This window comes from Myotis lucifugus, unplaced genomic scaffold (assembly GCF_000147115.1).
Source record: "Myotis lucifugus unplaced genomic scaffold, Myoluc2.0 scaffold_367, whole genome shotgun sequence".
Lineage (NCBI taxonomy): Eukaryota > Metazoa > Chordata > Mammalia > Chiroptera > Vespertilionidae > Myotis > Myotis lucifugus.
In genome coordinates this window covers 678008-688728 of record NW_005871415.1, presented here as the reverse complement: position 1 = coordinate 688728, position 10721 = coordinate 678008, and the positions used below count along the sequence as shown (strand labels likewise).

At 44.2% G+C, this 10721-nt stretch overlaps 1 protein-coding gene across 4 annotated transcripts in view; it reads left to right on the top strand.

The window, feature by feature from the left end:
* The first annotated feature begins 3152 nt into the window (after positions 1-3152).
* TAPT1 (transmembrane anterior posterior transformation 1) overlaps positions 3153-10721 on the top strand; it is a 59588-nt gene continuing 52019 nt past the window's right edge. For all 4 annotated transcript variants that reach the window (XR_002832324.1, XM_023765013.1, XM_023765012.1 and 1 more), the window contains exon 1: positions 3153-3198. Coding sequence is in view for 3 of the 4 variants with exons in the window: in XM_023765013.1 (XP_023620781.1) it covers positions 3168-3198 (31 nt within the window). In the remaining variant the exon portion in view is untranslated. The remainder of the gene's footprint in view (positions 3199-10721) is intronic.

Sequence of the window (10721 nt, the reverse complement as noted above, 5' to 3'; positions counted from 1 at the left end):
CCCTCCGCAGCCGCCTCTAGCCCCGTGGCCGTGACCGTGAAGTTCGGTACTTTTGCCCAGAACCGAAATACTGAGCGCTCTTCAAAATGTAACCTGTGAACTTTTCCCAAACAGAAACTTATGCCACTTAAAAAAAAAAAAAATGGCTGCAAAGATGCACTTGCGAACCCTGCTGTCAATGACGGGATTTAAGCATATTGTTGTTATTTCTTGCAGCTGTCGGGTTTTATTTTGGTTTTCAAAGCATGTTTTTAAAATTGCGTTTGCATGGATGTTGCTGTTGCATAGTAGTCTTAAAAGGAAAAAAAAACCCAAAAGGTTTTGAGATGTATGTTTCATTGAATGTAGAGGGGTCACAACCTAGTAATTCTTACATAAGTTTGAGTTTTGAACAGCAACCAAACCAGAACTCTGTTAAATTCCCCCCCCCCACCCCCCGCAAAAAAATAGCTTCTGGTGCACAATAAGGGCTTTATTAGCCGTTATTTTCTGCAGTTCATACAAATAAATGTTTAAGTCATAAGGCTTACGCATTGATTGTAGGGGGGTATTGAAAATGTAGGCTGATCAGGTGAGACCCTGATGGGTTTGCTAATTGACAGGGAACATAGGTTAGATTTTGAAGAGGTCCATATCTTTGAAAAATTAAGTACAGACTGTACCCTGTTCAGTTTTTTTTTTTTTCCAGTTAACCACTTAAAAGTTCTCAACTCTATTTGGTTTAGTCGTCAGTCAAACATTTGCTTGCAAGAGTACTCTCTGAATTGGCAGGGTCTAAGCAAGACAAAGTATTAAATCTCTCAGCTGTCTGTTTACTTACTTAGACTTGAGTATTAAAAAGCACTCTGGGCCCTGGATACTCATTTGGTTGGACCCTCAGCCTTATATGCCAAGGTTGCAGATTCGATCCTGGGTCAGGGCACATAGAAGAATCAACCAATGAAGCATAAAATAAGTGAAACAACAAATGGATGTCTCTCTCTCTCTCTCTCAATAAATAAATAAATAAATTTTAAAAAAAGAAAGCACTCTGATGCAAATAGAAATAAATTAGCCAGGTGTCACTATAATTTCTTTAAAATATTTCTGAGTTTCAGGAAAGCCACTATTATAAAAGCCTTTTTTTATTGTTGTTTCTTTGCATGCACAGAAAATGAAGTTGTCAGGAACCTTTTGATGAGCCAGATGTTGGGCCCTTGGGGGAACCCCTAACACCCCTTCCCTGGCCCTTCCTGGATGGGTCTGGGTCCCCATGGACTTTCATAGACTTCATCACACCACACACCCATTCTTCCTTAACATGTTTGAAGCTGGGCTTTTAACCCGTAGTTGCAAAAAGTCATTATTAGGGAACAGGCCCGGCTTTAGTCCGTGGGTGGTCCTTGTTTCCCCAACTCCCTGACTTAGGTGTGAGGAGAGAGGACAGTGGCAGCACTTGGGGATTGGGACTTAGGTGAGAACCCCAGGAATTTTTCAGCTGGAGTCACCAGCCAGTGCTGGTCCATCTGGGCCTCTCCGTGGGCCCCTTATTCTTCCTCCCACGTTTGTCTTGGCTTTGCCTGTCACACAGCTCTTGCCACTGCAGGTGCCCGCCCTCTAACTCAGGTGCCACATGGGTTGGAGACATCCCCCCTGGAGATTAGAATTCTTCCAGCACCCTCAAACGCCCAGGCTGCCAGCGGCCTCTGCATTCACCCTGACCCTCCAGCATTGCTCCCTTCCTCTGCTGGGTAACCTTTCCTTGTCTTCTGTCCAGAATTAGAAAACTGCCCGAGGGGCTGGCTTGGGCCACTCAGCCTTTGAGCGGCACCACCTAGCTCCTGTGAGAAGCATTTCTCCCAGAATCAGCAGTCTTCCCAGCCGAGGGGCTTGCACGGACGGTGTTGCCTTGTTATTTTTTATGTTCTGGTGCTGCCTCTGACTCCCTAGTGCCCTCTCCCCAAACTAGAGCAGCCTTTGTCTTTCCTTTGGTGTCTTGGGGACCTGACCAGCAGTGAGTTGCAAAGTCCCCTTTAGCCTTTCTCCCAAGGTATTAGGGCTCTTATAAATGAAGATGTTTGTCGGCCTGTCCTAAGACCCTAGGACTCCATAAATGAATATACAGATTAGGTGCTTATCCAAACCACCCCCTGTCAGAGGGAAATAATGCAAAACATGGTGTTTGATATTCATTTTTTGAAAATACCTGTCCTTATTAATGTATGTGTATAGAAGATAAATGTGAATATTATTGTGTATACACTGCTGTATGTATATACCTACACGTGTATCCACATTAAGCCTATGCTTTGCTTTTGTTTGTCTTTTCAAGCTCTCTTAATCACTTGGTTCTCTGAACTTCCTTTTTAGCTTATGTGTTGCCTAGCATTGGACTGAAACTTATACCTTAACTAATACTTATACCCTAACATAGTTAGAAGTTGCTATCCCGCTCCTCATTCCTGTTTTCATGCTCTCAGAGTGATCGTTGGGTATTCCACACGGCCTTTAGTGGTCGCCCGGTCTTGGCCTCTGGGTATAGTGGTCATCAGGAACTGCAGATTCATCTCCTCTGCCTTCTTTTCTTCCTCTCTTAAAAAGAATGCCAACTGCTATTGTCCTTTTTTGAAAAACATTTAACTGCCTCATTGGATGACAAAAAGAGGAAGTAATATACAAGTGAAAATATGACTAATGATCCTTTTCCTACTCGATAGGGACAAGACCTCCTTAGTGCGAATGTTACAAACATGAGGCAGGTTCTATCACCAGCATAGTGTAACAAGTAGACTGTTCATATAGTTTTACAGATAACTGTTAGAAATGAAGAGTGCAAGGGGACTTTTTTTTATGGCCCTAGAACTTTACTGTTGTCCTTTTTGACGTAAGACCAGATAGTAAATACATTTTACCACGTTTTTGTTCTTGTTCCCCACTTGACTCATCTGCAAAAGTTCTAAATGAGAGAGTTTCTGCATGGCCATATTCGCACTTAGGAATCTAGGTCTAGCAAGTCAACCTTGGACTCAGAATTAGGCAATCTGTTCTTGGCTCAGTTCTGTTGTTGAATTGCCTTGTAGACTCTAGGCTTGCCTAATGCATTTGGCCGTGTTTCATAACTCCACGGCTAAACAGTATCTGAAGTATCTCAGTTGGCTGCAGTGACCATGGAGACTTAACAGTAGAAGATGTGGTGTAAAATAAGTATAACACCTGCTGGTGAGGACGAAACAATACCTGTAGGATGCAGGTGTTGGAGTTTGTGTAGGGATGGGCATTGCTTATAAAACAAGAGCCTGAAGTAAGGGGTGGGTAGGCAGTATTGTTTCTGAGTGTAACAGTACTGTGGGGCCATTCTTTTCCCTTTTTAAATGGCGACTTCACTTCTGCTTAAGCTTGCTACCATCTGTTTTGCTTCTCTTCTCTGCCTTTACCCAATATAGACCTCTAGGCAGGAAAAAAGACTAAAACCCAGAAAACCAATTGATCTTTTTTAGCAACTCCCACGAAAGATTTCGAGTGGGACAGAGATTTTTACTGTTCATATTTCCTGTGCCTTATATTTTGTGTAATTAAAAACTTAAGCTTTTCTTATAAATAACATTTTTATTAAAATATAATTTCATTTAACTAGTCCTCATCCTCCATAGAATATCTTACATAGTATCTCTGTGGCCCCAGACTCAACCTAATGGATGATTAAAGGCTATGATTCTGAAATTATGCTCCAGAATCAATGCTTGGTTTCTCATTTACAAAGAAAAATGAGAGTAACTATAAAACTGGCTGGGAAATTACTTGGAGTAACCACAACCCTGATACAGATAAGGTAAAATTAACTTCTCTTCTGACAAACTAGGCTCTGCTTTAAAACTCTCTTGCTTTCCCTAACTAGTACATGTAAACTAAACAAGCAGTGAGAAGTTTTTCATTTTGGTCTTTGACCAGGTCAATATCTTGGCTTTTTTAAATGTTTAACTTCGGCCCTCGCAGCTCATTTGTGGCCCAATTTGGGGAATGCTTGCATGAAAGAGGTCTTTGGAAAGACTATATAGCATTGAATGTCAGGATAATGATATTATAAATTTTCTACCTCTTTCTTTCCGCAATACAAACAGTTAGAGGGTCTTAAAACTCGAATGGTACCTTTACAGCATTTGACTTCAGAAGGCAGAATTGCTGTTGTGTTGATTCCTGGTTTGCCTTATTCAAGGGTGTGCCTCTATATTGTGTAATAAACTTACATTTAATATTTTAGTGTAATCTTAGTAAAATTTATTTAAGTTTTACATTATTTAAGACTGTGGAAAGTTGTATGTTTCATAATATTTTCCTAACAGTTAACCAGTATTACTTTCCAATTTTTTAATGGTCAGCGCTATTTTAAGAAAGATATATTTAGACATACTACTGAACATATAAATATATGTGATTACTCATTACTTTTAATTAATACTTTCCCATCCTGGCTTATTTCTAAAACAAGCTATCTCAGTAGATGACTAAAAGATAATACTTCTTTTAGGGAGGAGGAAGAAGCAATGTTTTCTATACTTTTTCTCAATTTAAGATACCAGATCATAGAGCATTTCTATGGTAGGAGATGAATATTGATTAAAAACACTCTGGACAAATTGAAATGTATTTATGATTGGTATTATTTTCCTTGCATTAAATATTCAAAATGGACAAAACTTATTTCTTCTAACATAGAAGCACTTGTTTATATTTTACAATTAAATAGTAAAATACTTCTATTTTAAAGAGACTTACTGAATGGTATTTCTTCATGGTGAGAATTAGATAAATGAACTAAAGTTGGTTGACATCTAAAAAGTTAAGTTAGTGTTCAGAATATAAACAGTTATTATTTTACTTTGGAAAAGAATTTGCTCTTAAAATATAAAGGCAGATGTTGAGTACAACAGATGAGAATTACCCTTTTGCTCAGAAGAAGTGAAATGCCATCACAGTATGGGAAAAGGTACACTGGCTAGGACAGTGATGGCGAACCTTTTGAGCTCGGCGTGTCAGCATTTTGAAAAACCCTAACTTAACTCTGGTGCCGTGTCACATATAGAAATTTTTTGATATTTGCAACCATAGTAAAACAAAGACTTATATTTTTGATATTTATTTTATATATTTAAATGCCATTTAACAAAGAAAAATCAACCAAAAAAATGAGTTCGCGTATCACCTCTGACATGCGTGTCATAGGTTCGCCATCACTGGGCTAGGAGGATTCTTGAAGAGTGGTGCCCACAGGTAAAAGAACAACAGCCTTCCTATGTAATTGGTCAGGCAGCTATACCCAGGAGCACAGGACAAGTGAGTGCAGGCAAGCCTGTAGAATGCTAACAATGTATAAAAAAACAACACGGAAATACTGTAACAGAGCTACACTTTGAAACGGAAGATTAAGTGGCATCCTGTAAAATATGACCAGGGCCGGGGGATAGGTGGGCGTGGGCTGACAGCGCAGCAAGCGGGCTAACGCAGTCCCCTTCCTCGGTATGAGACACAGGGCTCCTTCTGGCGGTTGAAGCCAGGGTAGTACTAGGTTATCTTCTCTCTTAAGATTGTCAGATGACGGATGATAATTGTGGTACAGAGTAGAGAGCTCGCTGGGCTTGCAATGCAAAGACCTAGGTTCTGTTCCCAGCTTTCCCCTTAACTTTTCAGTGACTTTGGACCAGTTTCTGTGAGCCTCAGTTTCTTGGTTGACAAAATGTGAGCACCGTTATCTGCCCTCTTCAGCTCTCAGAACTGTGAGGATTTTATGAGGTAGTATGTGCAAGATCTTCATAAACTGTCTCTTGCCATAGAGGGAGGATCCTAATCCTTAAACGGGGCCAGTTCTCCAGGAGGGTGGGAGAAGGAAGTGAGATAAAGCTTTTGGGACATTTTGCCCTGTGAAACGTGGTTCTTTTGTTAGTACTGCTTTAATGTATCTTGTAAAACAATTCCCCAGCCCATTAGTATGGTGTGAATTGTACACAAACACTACCCTTGGATTCAGAACCGCCCGGGTTCTGGATATTGGGGAGATTCAGATACATGGTACCTGCTTTCAGAAAGCTCCAGGCTGTCAAGGAGCCAGCAAGTTAGCAGTGTAACTTAGAAGCAGACCCACGGCTACAGGAGCACAGAAAAGGGAGGACGTCCCAGTTTTCCAGAAAGCACCGTGGCCTGTTTACAAAAGCACTTAAGACAATGATAGTCAAAAGAATCCAGTGCCAGAAAGCCCACGCTTTAAGGATAGACTGATTTTGAACTCTGGCTCCACCACTTACTCCTGTGTGATGCTGGAGGCTTCCTTAACCTGTCTGTGCCTTGGTTTGGTCATCTACAAAATGGACATCACAGTAGAACCTGTCTCATAATTTTGAGAGGTCTGCACTCAAAACATATTTTTATCATTTGATTTTTAAGGGCTTACTTTAAAATTCCCCCTTGTGGAATGTAGATTGGTGTTTATAACTAAAATTCTTGCATTTCTAGAGGTGGAATCCTGACACAACAGTTTTCTTATTTATTTATAATATAGTGAAAACACTTTCATAGGTTTATATTGTAAAACTGCTTTACAGAAAAGTAGTTACGTAGGTCATACAGTTGTGCAATATACTTGTTTGTCAGATTACCTTTTATCCATGGAAACAGGATTGCAGAAGTAGCATCAGTAAACATTAGGTAACCACCAGCTAGAATTGGTTAATGTACAGATCTTGTGAAATTAATAGTAAGTGGTTCAAGACATTGTGTCATGCTTTGTGATTCTCATATGCTTTCACGTAAACCCTCTCTCAGCCCTTCAGCCCTCCGGTGTGGAAGGCAGGCAGGTGGCCGGCGTAAGCTGCTCTCAGCCTCGGTTTCTGCTCTGAGGCTTGAGGAGGGTCCCAGGACAAGCGTGCACCAGAGCTGGCGCCAGGACCCTTCCTCTGGCTTTGGTCCCGTGGTGGTTCCGGTGGATCATAACAAAACGCTTCTTCTGTAAAGGCTCAGGCAGCTGCCGTCATCGGGGGAAACATCATGTTAATCTGAATGAACAAGGATGTAGTTATCTCAGTCTTTGAATGTAATTTGCTTTTTTAGATTGAAAATTGTGCGATAACCTGTTTCTATATCTCCTTGATGTGGCTGACATACTGGTGACTTCCCAGCGTTCCTCCCTGCACCTACTGTGGATAATGCAGTCTCGCCTGCCGCACCCCAGGGCACTCACTGCCTGTGACAGCGTCATGGCAACTGCCCTTTTAGGGGTGGAGGTTCAGGTACCTGTCAGGTCACCCTGACAGTCCCTTAGACACAGAGGAGAAGCTCCTCATCTTCAATGGCTGCTGTGTCCAGAGAGGCACCAGGAGCTTTCCATGCTTTCCCTGCCTATCTCCCGCCTCCCCCCCCCCCCTCCCCCCCACTTTCTCAGAACAGCTCTGTCTTGGTCACTAGCGCTCTTCTCCAGGATCTGGTATCTCGGCCTTTGCCATTTCTGATTTCCAATTTTGTTTCTGTTCTCTGCCACACATCTCTGTGGCTTGCCTTCCTTTTCTCTGATCTACATGTTATTTTAGCAAAGCCTTTGTTGTGCATCTATTATGTGCTATGCCCCGAGGAGGCAAAAGTAAGGGAGAAAGCCAGACAGGAAAATGAGTGTAATAGAGCGCAGGGAAGCACAGGCAAGGGTGATGCCTGGGCACCAAGCGGGGTAGGATGGTTCACCTGGCGACTCGGGAGCGTCCTCACAGCGCAGGCGTGGCTGTGTCTGTTCACCTGTAGGAAACTGGGAGGGACTCTCAGGCCAACGAAGAGTGGGAGCCAACTGACATGTTGTCAAGAAATGAAAAGTGGTGTAACTGGAGATTTGTGACCTAGAGATTCAGGGTGCGCAGGTGCGAGGCACGGCTGAAAAGATAGCCAGGGGCCAAGTTGTAAGGGATCTGGTGTCCTCGCTGAGGTGTGGGACCTTACCTAGAGGTAATGAAGAGCCAGAGAGCCAGGCGTGAAGGCTGTCCCTGGTGAGTGAGCCTGCTGACTCGCTGCTAGGCAAGTCAGGGCTGAAGGGGGGTAGATGGGAAGATGGGCACGCATTAGGAAGCTCTCGCAGTAACATGGAGAGAGAGGATGAGGACCAACGAAGCTGGAGTGTGGAAAGGAGGGAAAGTTCAGTGTTTCAGAGCAAGAATCAGCAGGGCTTGGTGAGAGGAGAGAGGCCGAGGCATCGTCAGCTTCTAGCGTAGAGCTGCCTGCTGGTGCCATGAGCTAAAGTCGGGCTGCATGCAGGGGAGTAGTGGGGAGGGTCCTGGCTCCGTTTTGCAGGGTGAAGGAGCCTGTGGGACTTCCAGGTGGAGTTGCCCAGGACCGATTGGAAACATGGGTCCAGGCTCAGGAGTCAGAGCTAAAGAAATGGTGACTTTAGGGTTGAGATGATGGTTAAAACCACAGACTGTCCCAGGAGCGTATGTATAGGGGAAAAGAAAAGAAAAAGAAGGTAACTGAGGACACATCAGAGAAAGCCAGCCTGAAAGGATGGCCAACGTGTTACTGGGACTCATGTTGGGTGTAGTGAATGGAGCGCCCACCAGCAAACACTTCAGGGTGATGATGAGGAGGAGGAGCCGCCAAAGAGCCTTAGGACAGAAAAGTCTGCCACGGGGAGGAGTGGGGACACCCACCCGGGGCAGAGGTTGCTTGGATTCCCGTGCCATGACTCAGAGCTCACTGGCACCTGGGACAGCGTGTGCAGGTGCCGTCTCTTCTGTTCTCTGTGTCCCGTTGCTTCTCGGTTTTTACATGAAACACCCAGTTCTTATCGATACGAGCCAATCAGGACAGTCTTTCTTTCTAATTGGAAATCTGACCGAATGGACTGTGGGTATAATTTTTGCTCTTTCACCGGTTTTGGCTGTTCTTGTTCATAGCTCAGAAGCCTTTCTTATCCTCCCCTTCAGACAGCAGATCTTGTTCTGGTTTTAGCCAGCCGACAACAGATTAGAAAGTTCCTCACCAAAAGTTTTACTCCACATGGACCTGGGCATACAGGGCCTTTTCATGGGACGTCTGGTTGTCCATGGCTTCAGCTGTACGCATGCTGAGAGTCTGATGCTCGGGGCCTCTGAGGATCCTGCGCTGGGCTGGAGCTACCTTTCATGGTATCACCAACTCTTCAAACAGATTATGAAGCCAGTATTTAAAGAAATGTGTGTGTGTGTGTATGTGTGTGTAATACTTGGGGGGGGGGGGGGCGATAACATCTAAACATAAGCAAGCCACCTGACTTGATGCCTAAAGAACTAGCCATCAATTCCCGTGCTGGAGGAAGTAAGCTGTCTTAGGCCCGTCGACATAGTAGGCCTGCCTCTGAGTCTTCCTAGGGGCTTTGCAAGGGTCTTTTTGACTATAAATGCATGCAGACCTTACATAGGATGCAACACCTTAAGTAGAAAAACAGACACGAAGTCACCTCCTCTAGTTGTAATTTTCGGGAGGGGACACCACTACTGCATTTGGTGAGAGGACCAGAAGGCCAGCTCAGAGCAGAGAGGGCAGTTTGAAACCTTTGGTATCCTGAGTTCTGGCAGAGAGTTGGGCCTCCCCAGGAGAAGGAGTGGGGAAGTGTCTGTGGAGTCAGGGGTGCTGAGAGGTCCAGGAGGCGACGGGCCGGGAGGGAGTGTGACAGGATGGAAATAGCTGAGATCAAGCATTACCAGCTTGGCTTCTTGTCTCTAGTCTGTCAGCTGTAGCCAAGTGGGAAATCCCAGCCTCCCCTGGCCTGACTCACCTCATCGGAGGCGAGAAGACTCGGGCTGTGTTAGCTGTGGAGGGACAGAGGAAACAGGTGGCAAATTAAAGAGCCAAGGAAAGGGAGGTCTTTCAGATCTGGTTGAAGTTCTGCTTGGTATGACTTACTATTGTAGGGGTTTGGTACGAGCCAGCCCAAGATGTGCCTCAGTGGTATGCGGATTATTCTGGGCTAAAGGCAACCAAGATCCTGTGGGCTCAATAGAAACTTCTGCCACCCCTACCCCAACCCCCACCCAAATATCTAGAACAGTGGTTCTCAACCTGTGGGTCGAAACCCCTTTGGCGGTTGAACGACCCTTTCACAGGGGTCGCCTAAGACCAGGGGTGGGCAAACTTTTTGACTCGAGGGCCACAATGGGTTCTTAAACTGGACCGGAGGGCCGGAACAAAAGCATGGATGGAGTGTTTGTGTGAACTAATATAAATTCAAAGTAAACATCATTACATAAAAGGATACGGTCTTTTTTTTTTTTTTTTTAGTTTTATTCATTTCAAGCGGGCCGTAGTTTGCCCACGGCTGCCTAAGACCATCCTGCATATCAGATATTTACATTATGATTCATAACAGTAGCAACGTTACAGTTATGAAGTAGCAACGAAAATAATTTTATGGTTGGGTCACAACATGAGGAACTGTATTTAAAGGGCCAGAAGTTGCTGAAACCGGTTTGGCTCAGTGGATAGAGCGTCGGCCTGTGGACTGAAAGGTCCCAGGTTCGATTCCGGTTAAGGGCATGTACCTGGGTTGGGGGGCCCTTCCCCGGGGGGGGATTGGGCGGGGGGCAGGCGGATGGATGTACCTCCCTTATCGAGGGTTTCAAATCTCTATCCCTCTCCCTCCTTCTCTGGAAAAATCCATAAAATATCTCAAAACACAATATTACTAAGTTATTAACACGGGGCCAGAAATTTTAAAACACCACGAGCTAAAAAAAATT